The sequence below is a fragment of the Chlorocebus sabaeus genome, chromosome 23, assembly GCF_047675955.1.
Source record: "Chlorocebus sabaeus isolate Y175 chromosome 23, mChlSab1.0.hap1, whole genome shotgun sequence".
Lineage (NCBI taxonomy): Eukaryota > Metazoa > Chordata > Mammalia > Primates > Cercopithecidae > Chlorocebus > Chlorocebus sabaeus.
Window position 1 is genome coordinate 41,755,073 of NC_132926.1, and position 24,805 is coordinate 41,779,877.

General features: G+C 43.7%; 1 protein-coding gene, 1 long non-coding RNA gene and 1 pseudogene across 16 annotated transcripts in view; 2 read left to right on the plus strand and 1 right to left on the minus strand.

Annotated features, from left to right (window-relative positions):
• The window catches only part of ANKHD1 (ankyrin repeat and KH domain containing 1), a 136,552-nt gene extending 122,731 nt beyond the window's left edge, over positions 1–13,821 (minus strand). For all 15 annotated transcript variants that reach the window (XM_008014673.3, XM_008014672.3, XM_008014681.3 and 12 more), the window contains exon 1: positions 13,393–13,821. In XM_008014673.3, coding sequence (XP_008012864.1) covers positions 13,393–13,686 — 294 coding nt within the window. In that variant the 5' untranslated portion in view covers positions 13,687–13,821. The remainder of the gene's footprint in view (positions 1–13,392) is intronic.
• A 364-nt stretch (positions 13,822–14,185) lies between these two features.
• Positions 14,186–23,699, plus strand: LOC103244655 (uncharacterized). The gene is made up of 2 exons (XR_012090838.1): positions 14,186–14,544; positions 23,341–23,699. It is a non-coding gene; the product is annotated as an uncharacterized lncRNA (long non-coding RNA).
• On the plus strand, positions 18,223–18,346 carry LOC119618440 (U4 spliceosomal RNA; annotated as a pseudogene).
• Positions 23,700–24,805: the final 1,106 nt, after the last annotated feature.

Here is a 24,805-nt window from a genome sequence, read left to right on the forward strand (position 1 = left end):
ATAAGCATACAACAAAACTAAAAATAGATAAATTAGGTTCATCAAAATTAGAAACTTTTGTTCATGAAAGGACACTACAGCAAGAGAATGAAATGACAAGCCACAGAATGATGGTAAATATTTGTTAATTACGTATCTGATAAGGGATTAATATCCAGAATATATAAAGAATTCCTACAACTAAACAATAAAAAACAAGCAATATAATTTTTTTTTTTTTGAGACAGGGTCTCACTCTTGTCACCCAGGCTGGAGTGCAATGGCAGTGGCAGTCACAGCTCATTGCAGCCTCAACCACCCAGGCCCAAGCAATCCTCCCACCTCAGCTTATTGAGCAGCTGGGACTACAGGCATGTGCCACCACGCCTGGCTAATTTTTTTTACTTTTTGTAGACACGGGGTTCCCTATATTGCCCAGGCTGGTTTTGAACTCCTGGGCTCAGGTGATCCTCCTGCCTCAGCCTCCCAAAGTGCTGGGATTACAGGTGTGAGCCACGGTGCCTAATCAGCAATACAATTTTTTAAAAATGTACAACGGATTTGAATAGACATTTCACCAAAGATACACAAATGGCCAATAAACATACGAAAAGATGCTTAACACTATTAATTAGGGAAATACAAATCAAAACCACAATGAAATACCACTTCATACCCATTAGAATGGCTATTATCAAAAAACAAACATAAATAACTGTTGGCTAGAATATGGAGAAATTAAAACCCTTCCTTGTGCTTTGCTGCTAGGAATGTCAAATGATATAGCTGCTACAGAACACAGTATGGCAGTTCCTCAAAAAATTAAAAATAGAATTACCATATGATCCAGTATTCCATTTCTGGGTATATACCTAAAAGAATTGAATGTAGGCTTCAAAGAGATATTTGCATATCTATGTTCATAACAGCATTATAATGGTGGAAGCAATCCAAGTGTCCATCAACAGATGAACAGAGAGACTGTGCACAGTGGCTCACATCTGTAATCCCAGCACTTTGGGAGGTCGAGGCGGGTGGATCACATGAGGTCAGGAGTTTGAGACAAGCCTGGCCTACATAGCAAAACCCCATCTCTACTAAAAATACAAAAATTAGCCAGGCATGGTGGCGCACTCCTATAGTCTCAGCTACTCGGGAGGCTGAGGCAGGAGAATCGCTTGAACCTGGGAGGTGGAGGTTGCAGTAAGCCGAGATCATGCCACTGCACTCCAGCCTGGGTGACAGAGCAAGACTCCATCTCCAAAAAAAAACAAACAAAAAAACCCAAATGAACAGATAAATAAAATATGGGGAGTGTGTGTGTGTACATATATACACACCCACATATACACACACAATTGAATTTATTTAACTTTAAAATAATAAAATTTTGACACAAGCAACAACTGGATTAACCCTGAAGATATTATGCTAAGTGAACAAAGCCAGTCACAGAAGGACAAATACTGCATGATTCCAATTATATGAGTAGTAAAATTCATAGAGAGAAAACATAGAATGGTAGTTGCTAGGGGTTGGGGGAAGGGAGAATGGGAGAATTATTGTTTAACATGTACAGAATTTCAGTTGGGAAGATGAAAAAGTTCTGGAGATGGTTGATGGTGAAGGTTGCACAACAATGTAAATACACTTAATGCCACTAAACTGTACATTTAATACACATGTACAGTGGTTAAAGCATAAATGATTAAAATGGTAAATCATTTATGTTATATATATTCTACCACAATTTTAAAACAAAAACAAAAAAATGGTTAAAATGATAGATTTTATGTTATGAATATTTTACCAAAATCTAAAAAACAAACTCATTCTCAGTCTAATTGTCCTCATTGCAAACTTTTAAACACATCAAACTTACCTTGGCAACTTAATAAACTGTTCTCTTGTTTAACTCTGGTTCTTAGTTGGTTCTTAGGGGTGATTTCTAGGGGTATACTTGACTTTCTCTTTTCAAAATTGCATACTAATACAGGTGAATCAATCACTAGGATACAGTGGGATATCTACATTTAAAAAAAATCCTTTCTACTACTGAAAACAGTATCTATTCAGTAAGGGGAAAACTTTGTGAGAACAGAAGTCTATGCAGCAGAGGAAGAGCAAAATGTGCTCTTTCACAAATAGTTGCTAAATTTCAGTCCAACAGATTTTTTTATACACAACCTTACTTTCTTCCTGGTTTAGGTAAACTTGGCAGGAAGAAAGGTAAACTAGTCAATCATCATAAGTCAACTGACCTTTACTCACAGGAACCATGCACTGTCTGTAACTATCAATAGAAAAGTAGATTACAATTTTTACAAAATAATTAGAATATAACAATATTGTAAAACAAATGTTTCCCATATTGGCAAAGGTGCAAAGTTAGGCATATGCCTTTCTATTTCAGTGTTTTAATTATTTCTTAATCCTTTTTAAATGAATAATGAAAGACCTGAACTTTCCAATTAAGTTCATTACAAAATTTCTTTAGAATCGTGCTCCTCCTATACTCTCGTGGTACACTCTCTTATGCTGATCTACATGACAGTAATTTCATTAAAAAATATAAAACTTTTCTGGCCTGGTGTGGTAGTTCATGCCTGTTATCTTGGCCCTTTGGGAGGCCACTGCAGGAGGAGTCCTTGAGTCCAGGAGTTTAAGACCAGCCTGGACAACATAATGAGACCTCGTAACTACAAAAAAATAGCCAGGCACCATGGCTCACACCTGTAATCACAGCACTTTGGGAGGCAGGCACAGTGGCTCACGGCTGTAATTGTATCACTTTGGGAGGTGGGCAGATCACAAGGTCAGGAGTTTGAGACCAGCCGTGTCAACATGGTGAAACCCCATCTCTACCAAAAATACAAAAAATTAGTGGGGCATGGTGGCACACATCTGTAATCCCTGCTACTTGGGAGGCTAAGGCAGGAGAATTGCCTGAACCTGGGAGGCGGAGGTTGCAGTGAGCCGAGATCTGCCACTTCACTCCAGCCTGGGCGACTAAGACTGTGTGTCAGGAAAAAATTAATTAATTAATTTAATTTAATTTAAAAATTAGCAGGGTACAGTGGTGTGTGCCTGTGGTCTCAGACACTTGGGAGGCTGAAGGGGGAGGATCGTTTGAGCCCAGAAGGTCAAGGCTGCCTGAGCTGTGATTGTACCATGTGATCGTGTGCCACTGCACTCCTGCGCCACTGCACTCCTGCACCACTGCACTCCTGCACCACAGCACTCCAGTTTGGGTGACAGAACGAGACCCTGTCTCAAAAAAATAAAAATAAAAAAAAAAAGGGGCACAGCGGCTCAAGCCTATAATGCCAGCACTTTGGGAGGCCAAGGTGGGCAGACAGTCTGAGGTCAGTTCGAGACCAGCCTGGCCAACATGGTGAAACCCCGTCTCTACTAAAAATACAAAAAAAAATTAGCCTGGTATGGTGGCGGGTGCCTATAATCCCAGCTACTCAGGAGGCTGAGGCAGAAGAATTGCTTGAACCTGGGAGGCGGAGGTTGCAGTGAGCAGAGATTACATCATTGCACTCCAGCCTGGGCAACAGAGCGAGACTCCATCTCAAACAAACCAAAAAGAACAGCCAAAAAAAAAAAAAAAAACACTTTTCCAACATGATCAACTATGGATTATAAACTATACTAGTTTGAAAGAGGCATTTCTAAGCAACTAATTAAACTCATTGATATAACGCATCAGAAGAAAGGAGAATCTAGAAGATAAGAAAACTAGAATGGGAATCAGATGGCCTATTTTTTAGTCTCAACTGCTACACATTAACTGTGTGATCCTGGGCAAGTCATTTAGCTCAGCAGTTCCTAGACTTCTGAGGCTTTTATCCAGGGTCCTGACTGAAGTTTCCAGTTGATATTGCGTCAAGTACAGATATTTTTAAAACTTCATTTTGTAAAAGTAGGAAGAGTATTTGTCAAAGTAGGAAAAAGTGGAAAAAAATAGCTTCATTAGAAATTCACTACATCCTGCTTATTTTCTCCATTTTACTTTACATCTGTGAAAATTTCAATAGGAACTAAACAATGATTTATTTAAAAAACAGCATTTAGTAACCAAAAACTGCATATTTCCTAATTTGAAGCAAAATAACACAGTATGGGCTCTGAATTCAGTATCACATTCAAATCCCACCTTTACCAGTCACTAGCCATATAAAATTTTAACCATTTTTTTTGTTTTTTAGATTCATTACTCTAAAAACTCTCTGAACCTACACTTATTCATCTATAAAAATGTAGATAATACCTACCTCAAAGGGGTGATGAAACGATTAAATAAAATAACGAAAGTATCTAGTACGGTACTGGCATATAATAAGCATTCAATAAATGGTAGCAGTTACCTAAAAATGAGATGAGATAGGATTATCACCAAGATTCTATGACTCTACAGACAAGCAATAGGAGAGGGAAATGTGATCAATAAGGTCTGTGAAGACAGATACATTGAAACAGTTCCTTTATAGTGGGTTTAAAAAAAGAATTGATTTTATTTATTACAACTTTGGTTCTGAGAAAGTAAATTTAGCCAAAAAAAATTTTGGTAAACTTGTCATTTATTTTGCTTACTTGCCAATTCAAGACTAAAACTGTTTAAAACTGATTTGCTTTTCTTTAAAGTAATATATTTTATTTATATTAGTGATCACCGAATCAGAAGGCCAGAAATGATTTTGAGTTCATCTAGTCAATCAGCACTCTACTAACAAATAGACTCAGAAAGGAATGTGCTTAAACTCACCTCCATCCTTCACTCATAATATAATTTATCACTTTAATTTTTTAAAAAAGTCTAAATCCCTCTCAAATTTACCATTTAAAAATTTCACAGGAGTAGCATCTTACCATCTGTGTAACAATAGGGAAAATACACATACTTGTATTTTCATAAAGAAATTCTGAAAGGCTACATAATACTTTTATTAAAAGTATAAAGAGCAAGATATGCGGGAGCAGGGGTGAGATGGAGACTTCACTGTATCTGCCCTTGTATCACTTTGACTTATGAACTATATGAATGTCATTATCTATTGAAAATATACTAAATAATAACAACATAAACCTCTCATACTTAAAGTTTTCCAAAAAGTTTTCCTCCACCCATACTAATCAACTCTGTATCAACCCCACCATTCACATAAATATACTTATCAATGCATCATTTTATATGTAAAGTCTTAAGACTTTACATAATGAAGCTTGTGAAAGCTTGATATTTGTGCAATATACAAAAAAATTGTGGCCGGGCACGGTGGCTCACGCTTGTAATCCCAGCACTTTGGGAGGCCGAGGCAGGCAGATGACAAGGCCAGGAGACCAAGACGATCCTGGCTAACACAGTGAAATACCGTCTCTACTAAAAATACAAAAAATTAGCCAAGCGTGGTGGCATGCGCCTGTTGTCCCAGCTACTTAGGAGGCTGAGGCAGGAGAATTGCTTGAACCTGGGAGGTGGAGGTTGCAGTGAGCTGAGATTATGCCATACTGCACTCCAGCCTAGGTGACAGAGCAAGGCTCCTCCGACTCAAAAAAAAAAGTCACAGTAATAACATATAACTTTTTGTTCAATAAACATTTCCAAAGTCTCCAAAATTAGCCCACTAGAATACAAAGTTATATTTCCTATGTTATCACTACAAATGATAATTTATGGAATAAAGCATTTCTACCTCGAACAAACTGGAAGTCCCCATAAAAGCTTTTTAAAAATTCATTTTCATGGACAACTGAACTTTTTGAAAAATAATATATTTTAAGTGAAAGTTCCCCAAAATGATATATTTACCATAGAAAATTACAGCAGTGCACACTAGTTTTATATTAAACCTTTCAGTACCTTCTATTTCTCCTTGTTCAGGTTATAAGTATAAGCCCTGAGATGCTATTAAAAGCAGTGACTCACCTTGTTTACCTTAAGTTTGAATACAGAGTATTTATAACAAAACTACCATTCCTGACAAGAGTGGCCTCTAGACCAGTGGCTCTCAACCAGCAGTGATTTTGTCCCCAGGAGACATTTGGCAACATCTGAACTATTTTTGGCTATCATAATCGGTTATAATCGGGTTCTACTACTGGCATCTAGTGGGTAGAGGCCAGGGATGCTTCTAACGCACAGGAGAGCCCCTCACAACAAAGAATTCTCTGTCCCAGAATATCTATATGTTGCTCTTGAGAAACTCTGCTCTAGATTATAGATCATATTAGCCAAGTATGGTGGTGCACACCTATAGTCCCCTGTAGTCCTGTAGTCCTGACTACTTGGGAGGCTGAAGCAGAAGGATTGCTTGAGCCCAGGGGTTGGAGACCACAGAGAGTTATGACCATGCCACTGCACTGTGTAGCCAGGGCAACAGCCAGCCTGGGCAAAAAAGTGAGACCCCCATCTCTCAAAAAAAAATAGTAAAAAAATAATAATAATAATTAAAAATTTAAAATAGGTTATATATAGATCATAAGCAATCTTAAAGGATATGACCCAACTCCTTACCTACTGGAGAAAATCAGGATGGGATTTCTGTATGGTTTTTGCTTTTGACGTTAAAAGAAATTTTAGGCCAGGCGCAGTGGCTCACGCCTGTAATCCCAGCAATTTGGGAGGCCGGGGCGGGCGGATCCCAAGGTCAGCAAATCGAGACCATCCTGGCCAACATGGTGAAACCCCGTCTCTACTAAAAATGTAGCCGGGCGTGATGGCGGGCACCTGTAGTCCCAGCTACTCGGGAGGCTGAGGCAGGAGAATGGCGTGAACCCAGGAGCGGAGCTTGCAGTGAGCCAGGATCGTGCCACTGCACTCCAGCCTGGGTGACAGAGCGAGACTCCGTTTCAAAAAAAAAAAAAAAAAGTAATTTTCGGCCGGGCGCGGTGGCTCAAGCCTGTAATCCCAGCACTTTGGGAGGCCGAGACGGGCAGATCACGAGGTCAGGAGATCCAGACCATCCTGGCTAACACGGTGAAACCCCGTCTCTACTAAAAAATACAAAAAACTAGCCAGGCGAGGTGGCGGGCGCCTGTAGTCCCAGCTACTCGGGAGGCTGAGGCAGGAGAATGGCGTAAACCCGGGAGGCGGAGCTTGCAATGAGCTGAGAGCCGGCCACTGCACTCCAGCCTGGGCGACAGAGCGAGACTCCGTCTCAAAAAAAAAAAAAAAAAAAAAAAGTAATTTTCAGGGAAAAAGGAATCCCTACAAAGCTTGTGCTGTATTTTCAGAGCTAAATACAATCTCTGTGTGCTTTTACATAATTGTAAAATTATATACGCCTTCCTCAAGAAAAAAACCTCAGTGTGATATAAAGCTACACTTTTAAATTTGATATACCTTTAAAGTATGTGTGTATGAACATATATACACACATACATAGAAATATAAGCCTAGAAAATTTACTGAATGAAAAATTTTAATATTGGTTACCTTTAAGGGTAGAATTTGAAGAATTAATGGGGGTGGGAAGAAGCACTTTTACTTTTTACCTTATATCTACTATCCATATTGTTGAGTTTTTCAACAAGTGACTATCTTGTAATAATTTTATTATTTTCTAATTTTTTGAGATGGAGTCTTGCTTTGTCCCCCAGACTGGAATGCAGTGGTGTGATCTTGGCTGACTGCAGCCTCCGTCTCCCGGGTTCAAGCGATTCTCCTGCCTCAGCCTCCCGAGTGGCTGGTATTACAGGCGCCTGCCACCACGCCTGGCTAATTTTTGTATTTTTAGTAGAGACAGGCTTTCACCATGTTGGCCAAGCTGTTCTCAAACTCCTGACCTTGGATGATCCATCTGCCTTGGCCTCCTAAAGTGGTGGGATTATAGGCATGAGCCACCGCGCCCGGCCACTTTTGTAAATAAATTTTAAAGGAGGCTGTCACAAACACACATGCATACACACACATTCATTCTTATGACAAAAATTAAAAACCATGTCTCACACAATCTTTTCTTTAGAAATTGTATTTTTCTTTCGATTTGCTAAAAAAATTAAAAGACCACAATTCTAAAATTAACATTTAAAAATTGGTTTTTTGGTCAGGCACTGTGGCTTACAAAGTAATCTCTGCATTTTTGGAGGCCAAGGCAGAAGGATCCCTTGAGGCCAGTAGTTCAAGACTAGCCTGGGCAACACTTTTTTTTTTTAATTAGCTGGAGTGGTGGAGTACACATCTAGTTAGACCTAGCTTTGTGGGAGGCTGAGGCAGCAGGATTGCTTGAGCCCAGTAATTTGAGGTTGCAGTCAGCTATGATCGTGCCACTGCATTCCAGCCTGGGTGACAGGAGCAAAAGCCCATCTCTAAAAATAAATAAATTTAAAAAAATAGGCTGGGTGTAGTGGCTCACACCTGTAGTCCTAATCTCAAAAAAAAAGTAAATAAATAAATATTTAAAATAAAAGCCATTTTTTAAAGTGGTTTTTTTTTTTTTTTTGAGATGGAGTCTCACTCTGTCGTCCCGGCTGGAGTGCAGTGGCGCGATCTCAGCTCACTGCAACTTCTGCCTCCCAGGTTCAAGCAATTCTCCTGCCTCAGCCTCCTGAGTAGGCTGAGATTGCAGGAGTGCGCCACCATACCCATCTAATTTTTGTTTTTTAGTAGAAACGGGGTTTCACCATGTTGGTCAGGCTGGTCTCGAACTCCTGATCTCGTGATCCACCCACCTCAGCCTCCCAAAGTGCTGGGATTACAGGTGTTAGCCACTGCACCAGGCCTAAAGTGATTTTTAAGAAATTTTTAACCTGATCTCTATTCTGAACATGGATACATTTCTCAATAGGATTCAATGCAGTGCTAACTCTTCTAATCAAGGCCTTAGAGAGCTAAGAAACATGCTAAGAATGCCTGAAGAAATACAAAACAGGTATTTACCCCAATGTTTAAAATAACAAAAGGGCCCAGCAGGTGGCTCACGCCTGTAGTCCCAGCACTTTGGGAGAGCTAGGGGAGCAGATCACCTGAGGTCAGGAGTTCAAGACCAGCCTGGCCAATATGGTGAAACCTCCATCTCTACTAAAAATAGAAAAATTGGCCAGGCATAGTGGCACACACCTGTAATCTCACTACTCCAGAGGCTGAAGCAGGAGAATCGCTTGAACCTAGGAAGCAGAGGTTGCAGTGAGCTGAGATGGTGCCAGCCTGGGCCACAAGACTCCATCTCAAAAAAAAGAAAAAAAAAATGAACTGAAAGATGTGAGTCCATTCCTTTAACCAAAAGGTCTTCTGCTTGTGCAGCAAGAAAGAGCAGCTTGTTTTTTCTCAGCTCTTGGCTCTGATATTAAATATAAAGAGGTCCTTAGAGTGTCTACTCCTCTGCACACAAAATGTAGAAGACCAACTAATTCTAGAGCAAAAATACTACGTCTCCACATTTCTTATTTCTCACCTAATCCTGCCCCATTTGAGGAACCAGACAAACTTCACTCCCAAACTACACACCAATTCATCATCTTTCTGGATGTCTAGGTACTTGGTTCTAAAATATTTATTTAATTTATTTTTTATTTTTTTTTTTGAGACAGAGTCTCTGTCACCCTGGCTGGAGTGCAGTGGCATGATCTCGGCTCACTGCAACCTCTGTCTCCTGGGTTCAAGCAATTCTCCTCCTTCAGCCTCTCGAGTAACTCAGATTACAGGTGCCCTCCACCAAGCCCGGCTAATTTTTTGTTTTAATAGAGACAGAATTTTGCCATGTTGGCCAGGCTGGTCTCCAACTCCTGACCTCAGGTGATCCACCCACTTCGGCCTCCCAAAGTGCTGTGAATACAGGCGTGAGCCACCATGCCTGGTGGTTTTAAAATATCTAGGAAAAATGAAGGCCGGGCACGGTGGCTCACGCCTGTAATCCCAATACTTTGGGAGCCCAAGGTGGGAGGATCACTTGAGGCCAGGAATTTGAAACCAGCCTGGCCAACGTGACAAAACGCCATCTCTACCAAAAATATAAAAATTACCTGGGTGTGGTGGTGGATGCCTGTAATCCCAGCTACTCAGGAGGGTGAGGCAGAAGAATCGCTTGAACCCAGGAGGCAGAGGTTGCAGTAAGCCAAGATCGTGCCACTGCACTCCAGCCTGGGTAACAGAGTGAGACCCTGTCTCAAAAAATAAAAAATAATAAAACAAAATATTTAGGAAAGATGAGACTGAGGATTTTAGTATTATTCATCAAATGCCAATTACATGAGTATTTTTTGAAGAACATTGTTACCTTTTCACACTGAAAATTCAAAGGCAATAATAATAAAAGAAGACAGCTCATCTTGTTAAGACAGAAAAAGAAAAGGGAAAATTTTTGCTTGGCCAAAGCAGGTCATTTTGTTCACAAAGGCATATACTATACTCTACCACACATACTACAGAGACTAGATACTCCAAGAATTTCCTCTTTGTGACATGGGAGAAACAGGACCCCAAAAAATTTCCTGTCTATACAGATTAAGAAAACATCTATACATTCACAAAGCATCATCTTAGATTAGGCTAAAGTGGGTTTCCTAGAAACTTCCATTCCAAAAATGAGGTCTACATGTACTCTTAACCTCTAAATCCTTTTAGGCACAGAAAACATAAGTAAACAGGAGAATATGGGGTTCTTCTAACATTAGCCACCACTGAATGGGTGTAGGAATCACCAACACATGACTTATACAATAAGATTCAAAAATACAAAAGGCATGGATTCTGCCAATAGCTTTAATCACATGGTATGGGGACTCCAAAGACAATTATACACACACACACACAGAAAGAGACAGAGAAACTTATGACTTTGGGGGCACACTAGTGCTCTACCTGTTTAGAAATTTAAGACTATTACTTATAAAAAAGCAAATGGTTGCCAGGCACCGTGGCGTGTGCCTATAGTCCCAGCTACTTCGAAGGCTGAGGCAGGAAGACCACTTGAGCCCAGGAGTCTGAGGCTAGCCTGGACAATATAGCAAACTCTGTCTCAAAAAAAAAAAAAAAAAAAAATTAAGGCCGGGCGTGGTGGCTCCTGCTTGTAATCCCAGCACTCTGGGAGGGCGATCACTTGAGGTCAGGAGTTTGAGACCAACCTGGCCAATATGGTAAAACCTCGTCTCTACTAAAAATAAAAAAAAATTAGCCGGTCATAGTAGCAGGTTCCTGGAATCCCAGTTACTAGGGAGGCTGAGGCAGGAGAATCACTTGAACCAGGGAGGCGGAGGCTGCAGTGAGCTGAGATCAAGCCACTGCAGTCCAGCCTGGGCGACAAGAGCAAGACATAGTCTCAAAAAAAAAAAAAAATTAAAATTAAAAAAGGCAAATGAGTGACCTTTCATCTCACTCAGGACAATTATGTTCAAATGGTCAAGAAAATCAAGGGCTAAATGTGATAACATTTAGACCAAAGCAAACGCTTTCAGATTCTCATTTACAAGTTTCAAAGAAATATAAGCTCTAACTTTAGTCTAAGGATATCCCCCACACTTCATTTCCTAGCTAAAAAGTTCTGTGTGCTAGCTTAATCTCTCAATTCACTGCAAGGATAAAAAAAAATAATAATAAAGCCTTCCACAAGACCAAGCATAGGGATGCTCCAGAGTCTCTCCTCATAACTGCCTACTCAAATAAAACATTTCTCTCACCTTGGCTTAGAAGTTATTTCCCTTACAGTGAAATTCAAACATGTAGACATTCAAGGGACTACCCTCCTTATAACCCATACGCTTTTTTTTCCAAAGCAAAATGTTAGGGTCAGAATGTATTAAGGTTTTAAACATTAAATAAAATCCTGTTCAGACCTAGAATAAGACAGTATACTAACTGCAGTCTGTAACCCACAAATAATTTCTCCTTATTCCTCTCAAATCCAAGAGCCAGGATTGTTAGTACACACAGAGAAATTTCTGTACTTTAACACCAAGACCAGAGGTTAAAAATACCTGGTCACAGGTGACAAATCAGGCACCTCAGAACCAAAATAGAAGAAATACTCTGAGCACTTAAAACAATCACGGTACAGTACTCTACGCAAGCCACAGTCAACAGAAAAAAGTATACACATAAAATACCGCCCCTTGGGATCACAAGGTCAGGAAATCGAGACCATCCCCGACAACATGGTGAAACCCCATCTCTACTAAAAAAATATTGGCCGGGAGTGGTGGCACGCGCCTGTAGTCCCAGCTACTAGGGAGGCTAAGGCAGGGGAATCGCTTGAACCCGGGAGGCGGAGGTTGCAGTGAGCCCAGATCGCGCCACTGCACTCCAGCCTGGCGACAGAGCGAAACTCCATCTCAAAACAAAACAACAACAACAAAAAAAACCGCCCCTTTTTCCCCAGAGCCCAAAAGAAGTTAATGCCTATCACCCCAGGTTGCTCAGACCTAAAAATGTGTACACATAAGAGTACACACAGAAGAGCTAAAGAAATGAAGGACTTCACTGCAAAGGCAGAGGTGTCCAGCCGGGCACGGTGGCTCAAGCCTGTAATCTCAGCACTTTGGGAGGCCGAGGCGGGCGGATCACCTGAGGTCAGGAGTTCCAGACCAGCCTGACCAACATGGTGAAACCCTGTCTCTACTAAAAATACAAAATTAAATGGGCATGGTGGCGCACGCCTGTAATCCCAGCTACTCGAGAGGCTGAGGCAGGAGAATCGCTTGAACCCGGGAGGCGGAGGATGCAGTGAGCTGAGATCGCGCCATTGTACTCCAGCGTGGACAACAAGAGCGAAACTCCATCTCAAAAAAAAAAAGAAGAGGTTTCCATAGGTTGCCTCACCTTCTCCAAGCCTAAAACCTCCGAGTTCAGCTACCCAGCTATTCCGAAGCTCAGGGATGCCTTGGAACTTCCTTTTCCTGTCTAACTTCACAAAAGGTCCCAGAAGGAGGAGTCACGTGATTTTCCAGGGTAAAAGCCGAGAGATCCCTAACACTCAAACCTGTCTCAAACTGAAGAGGGAAAATAAGAACCCTCTTTAAGCACACAGGTAAGACACACACAAGGCAGAAGGCAAATAAACGTATCCCTCAACTGAGGAGAGGCAAAGAAGAGAAACGATCTTTGCACCAGCTCTGTCTCTGTCTCTGTTTGTCTCTCTCAGTACCAAGGGCAGGGACTCTGGCAAGACCCCGCCCCCCCCAACTCCAAAGCAGGGTGGGCGGGAGGCAGCCTGAGGAGTCCCTGTTCCCGCGCGAAGCTCAGAGACCAAAGGACTCCCTATTGTGGGTCTACGGATGGTGATGGGAACCTGTCCCGCTCGAGCTGAAGAGTAAACTGAGGGCTCACTAGGCCCTCGCCGCGGCCACCGCCGCCATGGAGCTGACCGCTGTCACAGGACTCCGTCAGGGAAGCGGGAGGATGGCCCCGGCCCAGAGCCGACCCAAAGAGAATTCACGCCTCACACTGTGTGGGAGGCGAGGGTCCCGGAGCCTTACCTCGGACACTTCGTCCTCGTCACTGCCAGAGGCACCACCTCCACCCCCGGTCCTCAGCACGGCAGCCGCCAATTTGAAATCCAGCGCAGCGTCCCCTCCGCCGGCACCGCTGGCGCCGCCGCCGCCGACTCCTGGCGCTGGCCCGGCCTCCCCAAAGAGCCTCACGGTGCGGATCCCCAGACCGACCCCTCCCGGCGGAGGCGGCTCCGAGGCCCCAGCTGGGGCGGATCGCGGAGCCACAGAGTCCAGGTCCTCCTCAAAGGAGGTGCCGCCGCCTCCGCCATCAGTCAGCATTGTTCGCACGCGGAGCCGGAGACGGTGCCGACCCACTTGCGGCCACCGCCGCCGCTGATCCCGGGAACGAGAGGAGCAGCAAGAGGAAGAAGCGTCTCCTTTCCCCCGTCCCAGCAGCGCCACTAACTTCTCACTGCCTAACCTGCTGCCTCCCGCCCCTGAGACTCGCCACTGGCTGCAATACCCTGGCGGCTGCAGATCATTGGCCAAAGTGACCCGTCGCTCAGGCTCTTCGTCACGCGCGGCTTGCTGGCTCGCAGCCGCCAAGCTGCGTTGACCCGCGCAGGCCTGGGCGGTTGCGAACACCCGCCTCCCACCCTTCACGAGCTAACTTCCGGTCTCTTTCTATGTCTATTGGCCAACCCGTCTGACTATCGCATCACGACCTTAAAGTGGATTAGTTGGCCTTGTGGTCAGTCATAGTGACCCCAAACAATGGGAGAACTCATTGGCGCCATAAAGTGTCGGTCACTTTGTCGGGGGACGTCGCGTGGTACAATTGGCCTGTGAGAGTACCATTCATCCCGCCCTCATCTGAGGTGACGGGAAAGGGCCGGGAAATTTCCACTTCTGAATAAAATGACTGCTGAAGTGATGACCCGCAAGAATTGGTCAAATCTGGAGTAGACTTCACCCTGCACTTGGTGAAACTTGTACGTCAAGGATGCAAGAGGCGCCGACGTAACGCAGCTCCCACCTGTCGCTCTCTGCTGGGCGCAGAGACTACGGCCGGAGAACAGCTGCATTGGGATTGGAGAAAGGAAGCCATCAGTCTTAGGGAGGCTCCACCTTCTTGCCATTGCCTGGTTGGAGGAGCGCAGCGTCAGTCACTAAGAGCGGTCACCACCTCTGGGACAGGTGAAGATGCGTAACCTATTTGCCGCGGGCTATTTGGGAGGGAATAGGGGACTGGGAGCGGTGAGGGGACAGTCGAGGGGCAAGGCCGATCCTGCTTCGCGCCTCCCGCCTTTCCGAGTTGAGCCCAGCGCGCGGGTCTGAGGGACACCCGGGTAGCTCCTTGGGATGGCCGCCTAGAGGAGACTCGACCCGCCCGCGTGCCAGGACCTGGCCGCGCGCCGCAGTTCTACAGCCTTCGGGCGGGATCGCCCAGCGGGGCCGCGTTCTCCTGTTTGCGGACGGCTGCGGGCCTGAGGGCTGGACAGCGCCATGCCTCAGTACCGGGAACTGTCCCACGTAGGAAGGTGGGAATGCCGCGACCCGCGCGCGGAATCCGACCTCACGGTGGAACGGGGTGGTGAAGAGTGCGTGCTCCGGGGCAGTTTCGAGTTCTGGTGCTGCCACTTATTTGCTGCCTGACTTCGGCGCGTTTGCTGTTTCATTTTTGTGACTTTCAACTCGCTCCTCTGTGAAATGGGAGTAATATTAGTACCTTCCTCATTGGGTTGTTGTTACGAATAAATTAGATGATAACGTAGCGCTTAGCAAAGTCCCAAACTTACAGGAAATACTCATTTTTGCTAGTTATTATCTCCTCTTCCTTCAGGAACTCTCTGCTCGCCCCTGGGTCCTACCAGCGCAACTAATTCCAGTTATAATCAGATCTGTGTGGGGCAAAACAAGGCTAGCTGTGGTGGTCTTCCCTCCTCTAAGGATGCCTCTTCCTCCCTGTATCCATCTCTCTATCTCTGTCTTTATCTTGTCAATAAAGAGGGGGTTAAAAAATGCTCAGATTCTATAGCGGGCGCCGTGGCTTACGCCTGTAATCCCAACACTATGGGATGCTGAGGCGGGCGGATCATTTGAGCCCAGGAGTTCGAGACCTGCTCAGGCAACATGGTGAAACCCCGTCTCTACAAAAAATACAAAAATTAGGCTGGGCGCGGTGACTCACGCCTGTAATCCCAGCACTTTGGGGGGCCTAGGTGGGCGGATCATTTGAGGTCAGGAGTTTGAGACCAGCCTGACCAACATGGTGAAACCCCGTCTATACTAAAAATACAAAAATTAGCCGGATGTGGTGGTGTGTGCCTGCAATCCCAGCTACTCGGGAGGCTGAGGCAGGAGAATCGCTTGAACCCAGGAGGCGAAGGTTGCAGTGAGCCAAGATCATGCCACTGCACTCCAGGTTGGGCGACAGAGCAAGACATCATCTAAAAAATAATAATAATAATAATAATAATAATTAGACCAATAATAATAATAATAATAATTAGACCAGCATGGTGGTGCACACCTGTAATCCTGACTACTCAGGAGGCTGAGGTGGGAGGGAATCCCTTGAGCCTGGAAGATGGAGGTTGCAGTGAGCCGAGATCCTGCCACTGAACTCCAGCCTGAGCGATAGAGCGGTGCCCTGTCTCAAAAAAAAAAAAAATCTGTTTCCATCTAATCCTTTAATCAGAGATCACCAAAAAAGGAGTCTGGTGGTTTGTATGGAAAATATCCTTTGATCCTGAGAATGTCCATAGGATAACAGAATTTGGCTGAAAAAAGAATGGCCGGGCGCATTGGCTCAGGCCTGTAATCCTAGCACTTTGGGAGGCAGAGGTGAGCGGATCACGAGGTCAGGAGATGGAGATCATCCTGGCCAACATGGTGAAACCCCGTCTCTACTAAAAATACAAAAATTAGCTAAGTGTGGTGGCGCGTGCCTGTAATCCCAGCTACTCGGGTGGCTAAGGCACGAGAATTGCTTGAACCCGGGAGGCGGAGGTTGCAGTGAGCCGAGATCGCACCACTGCACTCCAGCCTGGCCACATAGCAAGACTCAGTCTCAAAAAAAAAAAAAAAAAAGTCATTTTCTCCTCTCTTACAACTTTAACAAAGGCCTTTATATATCTCAACTGTGCAAGATTTAATGTTTCATCATCCTTAAACTGGGATCTGAAATTTTTATAAGAATATAATGATTTTTTTATGACTTTAAAAGTTGATTCTGCCAAACATTTATTTAAAAAACATTTTGAAGATCATAAACATTTCTTTGGCTTGGTAATTGCTCATTTTGACATTTCACATGTAAAGGATAGTGTTTTCTATGAGGAGAACATGTTAGTTAAATGTTCTTTCTAGATAATAAATAAGTTGTAGAAAATCAAAAAAAAAGTCTTGTACCTATTCTACAGAACTATTTTAATGTAAATGCTATGTACACTGGCTTTAGTTAGCATTTGTGGAATTTAATTAGCCTATACCCTCAGTGCTGTTAAGTTTTCAAGGCATGTGTGACTAAGTCACAACCCAAACTAATAACACCAACAAAAGAAACCTAGCACTGCCCAACCCACTTCAAAGCTGGATTATCCAGAATTGGTATGGATACATCCTTAGGCAAAAACAGGTATTGACTGGTACAGCATTACAAAGGAACTACTTGTCATGCTTACTACTGATACAAAAGTAATTTCTGAGGCAACTCCCTGAACAAACTCATTAAATTCTTTAAACAAATGCAGTGACTCTCAAGGACACAGGGAAAGGAAATATGGATATATATATATACATTTTTCTCAATTTATCTGAGAGAGAAGAAAACACTCTCTTTACTCAGTGCCTACCGACTAACCCTGAGTATAGCTAAAGAAATGTGATTGAGCAATAATCTTTGTTTCACCAGGACCTTTACTTGAGATACCTGTCAGTAGTTTGACAGTCAGTATGGGAATTAGGAACTCCCAGTCTCCTATATTTTGGTGACTGCTCTATAGAGTCTCTATTAAATGTGATTTAACGGCTGGGCACGGTGGCTCATGCCTATAATCCCAGCACTTTGGGAGGCCAAGGCGGGTGGATCACCTGAGGTCAGAGTTCAAGAGCAGCCTGGCCAACATGACGAAACCCTGTCTCTACTAAAAATACAAAAAATTAGCCAGGTGTGGTGGTGGGCACCTATAATCCCAGCTACTCAGGAGGCTGAGGCAGGACAATTGCTTGCACCTGGGAGGCAGAGGTTGCAGTTAGCCAAGATCACACCACGGCACTTCAGCCTGGGCAACAAGGGTGAAACTTTGTCTCAAAAAGAAAATGTGATTCAGTAGTTCCATATATACTACATTCCTATGGATTTAAAATTTGAAAACTCATTGATAAATCATCACAATATCAAGTGATACATTTGATAAATAAATAAAATCACACTCAGGCCAGGTATGGTGGCTCATGCCTGTAATCCCAGCACTTTGGGAGGCTGAGGTGGGTGGATCACCTGAGGTCAGGAGTTCAAGACCAGCCTGGCCAACATGGTGAAACCCTGTCTCTACTAAAAATACAAAAATTAGGCTGGGTGCGGTAGCTCACACTTGTAATTCTAGCACTTGGGAGGCCAAGGCGGGTGGATCATAAGGTCAGGAGTTCAAGACCAGCCTGACCAACACAGTGAAACCCCGTTTCTACTAAAACTACAAAAATTAGCTGGGCGTGGTGGTGCGCACCCATAATCCCAGCTACTCAGAAGGCTGGGATTCTGAGAATCGCTTGAATCCGGGAGGCGGAGGTTGCAGTGAGCTGAGATCACGCCATTACACTCCAGCATGGGTGACAGAGCGAGACTCTGTCTCAGGAAAAAAAATGGAGTGGAGATTTGCTTAGTGGCAGTATCATAGCCAAAGGAATGATTATTGCTAATTGAAAACTTTTCCCAATATCCTGCCATGATGACTTGAAATATAGTCAGCATTGGCAATTTTGAGTCTCTATGGAATAAAGAAGAAAAGAAAAAAAAAGACAATGGGAATATTTAGAGTCTACTTATAATGTGTTTCAAAGCACTCTGTTTTGACCATCTTCCAGATCAAGAAGGATAAAAAACACATGGCCGGGCGCGGTGGCTCACGCCTGTAATCCCAGCACTTTGGGAGGCCGAGGTGGGCAGATAGTGAGGTCAGGAGATCGAGGCCATCCTGGCTAACATGGTGAAACCCCGTCTCTACTAAAAATACAAAAAAAATTAGCCGGGCGTGGTGGCAGGCGCCTGTAGTCCCAGCTATTAGGGAGGCTGAGGCAGGAGAATGGCGTGAACCTGGGAGGTGGAGCTTGCAGTGAGCCAAGATTGTGACACTGCACTCCAGCCTGGACAACAGAGCAAGACTCTATCACAAAAAACAAAAACAAAAACACACACATAAAAACTGTATAGCCAAAGGATTTTTATTTTGTTATTTTGTTTTTTGAGACAGGGTCTCACCCTATCACTGGGGCTGAAGTGCAGTGGTACAATCACCTGCTCACTGCAGCCTCGACCTCTCAGGCTCAAGTGATTCTCTCACCTTAGCTTCCCAAATAGCTGGGACCACAGGATTGGACCACCATGGCTGGCTATTTTTTTTTTTTTTAATTATTTGTGGAGACGGGGGTCTCCCTATGTTACTCAGGCCTCTAACCTCTGGGCTCAAGCAGTCCTCCCGCCTCAGCCTCCCAAAGTGCTGAGATTATAGGTGTGAGCCACTGTGCCCAGCTAGCCCAAGGGTTTCTAAAATTTCTGAGACAATAAGAGGTTTCAAATCCCATAATATGAGATTGACAAACTAAATTATAGATACAGGGACTTTAGCTACATGAAGTTCTTTCACATGCATCCTGCATTTTCTCCAGACTTTTAATTCCTATATGCCAATCCATCTCAGTTCAGCCCATCTGTATAAGAAGTAAACCAACATATTTGTTGCACTTGGAGGTCATTTAACCTTTATAATGATCCTATTCAGATTTTACCCATTTTGTAGATGAGGAAGTTGAAACTTCAAAATTGTTAAATAACTTGTCCAAGGTTATAAGGCCAGTGTATAGAAAAGCCAGCATTTGAATTTATTTCTGCTTGGTCCCAAAACCCATGCTCTTCCCACTATATCACATCAATTCCATGGCAACCTCAAAAGCAGAGGAAATTCATCAGTCAGGTAAACATGCTTCAACCATTTTATCCTTCTTATAAATCTGCTAATCAGCACCCTAGGTGAAGTTATCCCTGACTACCATCAAATATATCTTCCTCCCTTATAACAGAAACATTTAAAACTTGTCTTCTGGTTTCTCCAACTATATTGTTAGTTTCTTAGACCATGTAATTTCACACTAAAAAAAATCTAATAGTCTACACAAATTAGCCAGGTGTGGTGGTGGGCCCCTGTAATCCCAGCTACTCAGGAGGCTGAGGCAGGAGAATTGCTTGAGCCCAGGAGGTGGAGATTGCAGTTAGCCAAGATCGTGCCGCTGCACTCCAGCCTGGGCAACAGAGTGAGACTCTGTCTCAAAAAAAAAAAAAAAAAAAAAAAAAAACTAATAGTTAATACATTCACATGGTTCAAATTTCAAAAAGAAAACAATTTGACACAACAAGCATGTGGAAAAAAGAATAAAATGAATATAAAATGAGGAAAAGAGTCTTTTTACTTTCCCCACTAAATACCTAGACCTCCTCTCGTACACAAACCATGTTATTAGGTTTTTAGATATCCTTCTCAGGCCAGGAGCAGTGGCTCACACTTGTAATCCCAGCATATTGGGAGGCCAACATAGGAGGATTGCTTGAGCCCAGGAGTTTGAGACCAGCCTGGGCAAAATAACAAGACCCCCATCTCTATAAAACTAAAAATAAATACATAACTTTGGTTCAATAAGCCACCCACCATAGTTTTCGATAAACAATAAAAATTGTTAAAGGAAGAGTACAAAATTTTTTCGTTTTAGCTGAATTGAGTAAATTGGGTTAGAACAAGGAGATACTGGAGTGTAGGAAACAAGCAATCTGGCTGCAGCTTTTTGCCCAGGTATGAGATAATGAACACCTGGATTAGGGAAGTGGCTATCAGAATGGAGAAAAAGGAAACTGTCAATAAGTGTAATCAGCATGAAGGTCAGGCACAGTTGCTCATGCCTGTAATCCCAGCACTTTGGGAGGCCAAGGCAAGAGGATCACTTGAGCCCAGGAGTTTGAGATCAGCCTGGGCAACAAAGCAAGACTCCCTATCGCTACAAAATAATAATAATAATAATAATAATAATAAAAGGTAGCCAAGTGTGGAGATGTGTACCTGTAGTCCCAACTACTTGGGAGGCTGAGGTGGGAGGATTGCTTGAGCCCAGGAGATCAAGGCTACAGTGAGCTATGATCACACCACTATTCACCAGCCTGGGTGACAGAGTGAGACCTTGTCTCAACAACAACAAAATCAGTATAACCTTTGCACCTGATGAAATGTGGGAAACAAAAGAGTATAGAAACAAAAGTTACTCCAGATCTATACAAACTTTCTGAAAATAAATGTGGCATTATGCATCATGATCCTTTCTTTAAATTTTTATTTCCACCTATTAGAATGGCTAAAGTCCAAATAAGTGGCAATACCAATTACTGGCAAGAAGGCAGGGCAGCAAGAATTCTCATTCTGGTGAGAATGCAAAACAGTACAGCCACTTTGGGAGAGAGTTTGAAAATTTCTTCCAAGCTAAATGTGTCTTAGGCCAGGCACAGTGGCTCACACCTGTAATCCCAGCACTTTGCGAGGCTGAGGCAGGTGGATCACTTGAGGTCAGAAGTTCAAAACCAGCCTGGCCAACATGGTGAAACCCTGCCTCTACTGCTACTACTACTACTACTAATAATAATAATACAAAATTTAGCCAGGCATGGTGGTGGGTGCTATAATCCCAGCTACTTGGGAGGCTAAGGCAGGAGAATCGCTTGAACCTGGGAGGCAAGAGATTGCAGTGAGCCGAGAGCCAAGATCACACCACTGCACTGCAGCCTGGGTGACAGAGCGAGACTCCATCTCAAAAAAAAAAAAAAAAAAAAAAAAAAAATCCAAACAACAACAAAGTTAAACATGATGGATTTACCTTATGTGTTTGGTTTCAGAGGGCAATGAGAAGAACTTAGCCAAGGTAGAACATTAATTGCTGAGTCAGCCAGAAACCCCCAAACTTTCAACTGAACAGAAACACAGATTTACTATAACTCTGTAACTGAAAACTTTTTTTTTTTTTTTGACAGGGTCTTGCTCTGTTAGTGAGTAGTGCAGTGGTACAGTCTCACTACAGCCTCAACCTCCCAGGCTCAAGCCATCCTCCCACCTCAACCTCCCAAGTAGCTGGAACTACAGGCACACACCACCATGCCCAGCTAGTTTTGTTTTGTTGTGTTGTGTTTTTTGTTTTTGGGGGTTTTTTTGGTATTTTTTGTAGAGACAGGGTTTTTGCCATGTTACCCAGGCTGCTCTCAAAATCCTGGGCCCAAGTGATCCACCTGCCTCAGTCTCCCAAAGTGCTGGGATTGTAGGTGTGAGCCACCACACCAGGCCCACATTTTTAAAAGACATCAAGTTGTAGCTTTGCTTTTTGCAAAAGTTAAACATCTCTCTGCAGAAAGGTCATATTGGATGACAATGAAGATTAATCCACTCTTCCCCCAGGTGAGTCCTTGGTGAATATTTTTGTGTATTGCTTCCATTGGAAGGATTGTACTGAAAATATGAGTGCTAGCAGTAATTCTATGAGCTTTCTCACTTCAGTACTAATTAAAAGGAAAAGCCCCCCAGCACAGTGGCTTACACCTGTAATCCCAACGCTTTGGGAGGCCGAGGCGGGCATATCACAAGGTCAGGAGTTCAAGACCACCCTGGCCAATATGGTGAAGACCCGTCTCTACTAAAAATACAAAAATTAGCCAGGCATGGTGATGGGTGCCCATAGTTCCAGCTACTTGGGAGGCTGAGGCAGGAGAATCGCTTGAACCCGGGAGGCAGAGATTGCAGTGAGCCGAGATTGTGCCAGTGCATTCCAGCCTGGGTGGTGGAGTGAGACTCCATCTAAAAAAAAAAGGAAAAACCAAGAGTCACTTTGAGAAATAAATACCATTAAGTGTGTAGTTCAGCCCAGATGTTCTGGTCTACAGTTGTACAAGCTCTTTGACAAGAATAGGGTTCTAAGAACTGACAATCAAGGCCAGGCGCGGTGGCTCAAGCCTGTAATCCCAGCACTTTGGGAGGCCGAGGCGGGCGGATCACGAGGTCAGGAGATCGAGACCATCCTGGCTAACACGGTGAAACCCCATCTCTACTAAAAAATACAAAAAACTAGCCGGGCGAGGTGGCGGGTGCCTGTAGTCCCAGCTACTCGGGAGGCTGAGGCAGGAGAATGGCATGAACCCGGGAGGCGAAGCTTGCAGTGAGCTGAGATCCGGCCACTGCACTCCAGCCTGGGCGACAGAGCGAGATTCTGTCTCAAAAAAAAAAAAAAAAAAAAAAAAAAAAGAACTGACAATCAATAGGTTACTTGGAGAAATCCAGAACCCTACCTTGTGCATTACAGTGAACCCCCTGCTTCTTCTATCCCACACTTGGTAAACCTGAAGCTAGTGACCCCAAATATCCTTTTTCACATGTCCTCTTACCACTGCAACTTAGGCAGCCACACCTACCTTTTGTAGAAGCTCTCCTTGGCTGGTACCATGTCCTTCTGCCACAGACTTTAGAAGATCCCAGAATTGGTGAAAATTTTGAATCTTATGGTCTGAGCACTTTTTCTGATGAGAGAACAGCTAGATAGCAACCCCAGCAGCAAGAATCCTCTTATTTTACAAGTTATGGTGGCCTGGCATTTAGTGAATCAGCACTTTCGAGTCAGAAGAACCCTTGAGGGTTGTTTTAGTTTTTCACAATCCCCCCCCGCCAACCATTTTTTTTTTTTTTTTTTTTTTAGACGGAGTTTCACTCTTCTTGCCCAGGCTGGAGTCCAATAGCGTGATCTCGACTCACTGCAACCTCCACCTCCCAAGTTCAAGCGATTCTCCTGCCTCAGCCTCCCAAGTAGCTGGGATTATAGGCGTGTGTCACCATGCCCAGCTAATTTTGTATTTTTAGTAGAGATGGGGTTTCACCATGTTGGCCAGGCTGGTCTCGAACTCCTGACCCAGGGTGATCCGCCCACCTCGGCCTCCCAAAGTGCTGGGATTACAGGTGTGAGCCACCATGCCTGGCCTTACAATTTTTTTTAAATAGAGGAGTAACTTGAGGAGTGAATATTAGAATCAGTATCTCCCAATAAAATCTCTGAAGTGATTTTACATGACCCAATCATTACCCTGTGATTTTTCCTGTGAGAACCTGAAGTACATCCTTGCTTACCACAATGAGAAAGGAGCAGATCCAGGACTCCAACTCAAAGAGCAATTTGGGCTTATAAGTGAGGACTGGGTCACTCTGAAGTGACCCAGTCAGTTCAGTCTTGGAGACTCTTGTGGAGTGTTTGAACTCAACTCAGTTTGCCACACCCTTTTTTCATCAAGGCAGTCCCATAAATCAGGAGATACAGCATGGTGTTCACCTGCAGGGCAGGTAACAGTGCCACCTACCAGGTGTTCTTTCCCAATGAAGTGGCTATGGCCCCAAAAGGACGCTTGTAGAAAGTCTAGGCCAGACATGAGTCTGATATAAGCTCACAGAAGCTATTAAGATATATACTGGTCAGGACTCTACTCTTAAACTTTTCACCTAGAAGCCCTTCTTAGACCCTGGCATTTACACCTCTGGTGTCAAGGGAAAAAAAAGAAAAGAAAAACAGCCAAAATTGGACTTCTCCAGCAGAGATTTAGTCAACACAAAAGGTTCATCAGTTGAAAAGAATTGCATCACTGTTACAGAGTTATGTAGGACATATGGGCAGGCCTGTCTGTGGCCTCTGGAGTTTGGTTAAAGCCCTAAACTGTCCCAATGGCTCCACCCATAAGCTGGCAACACTTTAAATCAAGATTGAGCCATACTAGAGAGTCCAAAGAAAACAGCAATACTTTTCTGTATACCAGGGATTTCAAATGAATATTAGAATTCCTGGAGAGTGACTGAAGGGCTCAGAAATACTTAAAAACCCTTCAAAGCACTGGTTGACCACTATTCAGAGCCTGGTAATCCTCATGCCCAACAGTTACTCTCACAAGTTCCCTGTTGCACTCTCTGTATACCATTAGCAGTAGTGTAATTGATACAATCTTTAGGGAAATAAGTTTGGAGGTGCCTTCATTTTATTTTTTTGAAACAGAGTCTCTGTCGCCCAGGCTGGAGTACAGTGGCATGATCTCAACTCACTGCAACCTCCATCTCCTGGGTTCAAGCAATTCTCCTGCCTCGGCCTCCCAAGTAGCTGGGATTACAGAAATATGCCACCACGC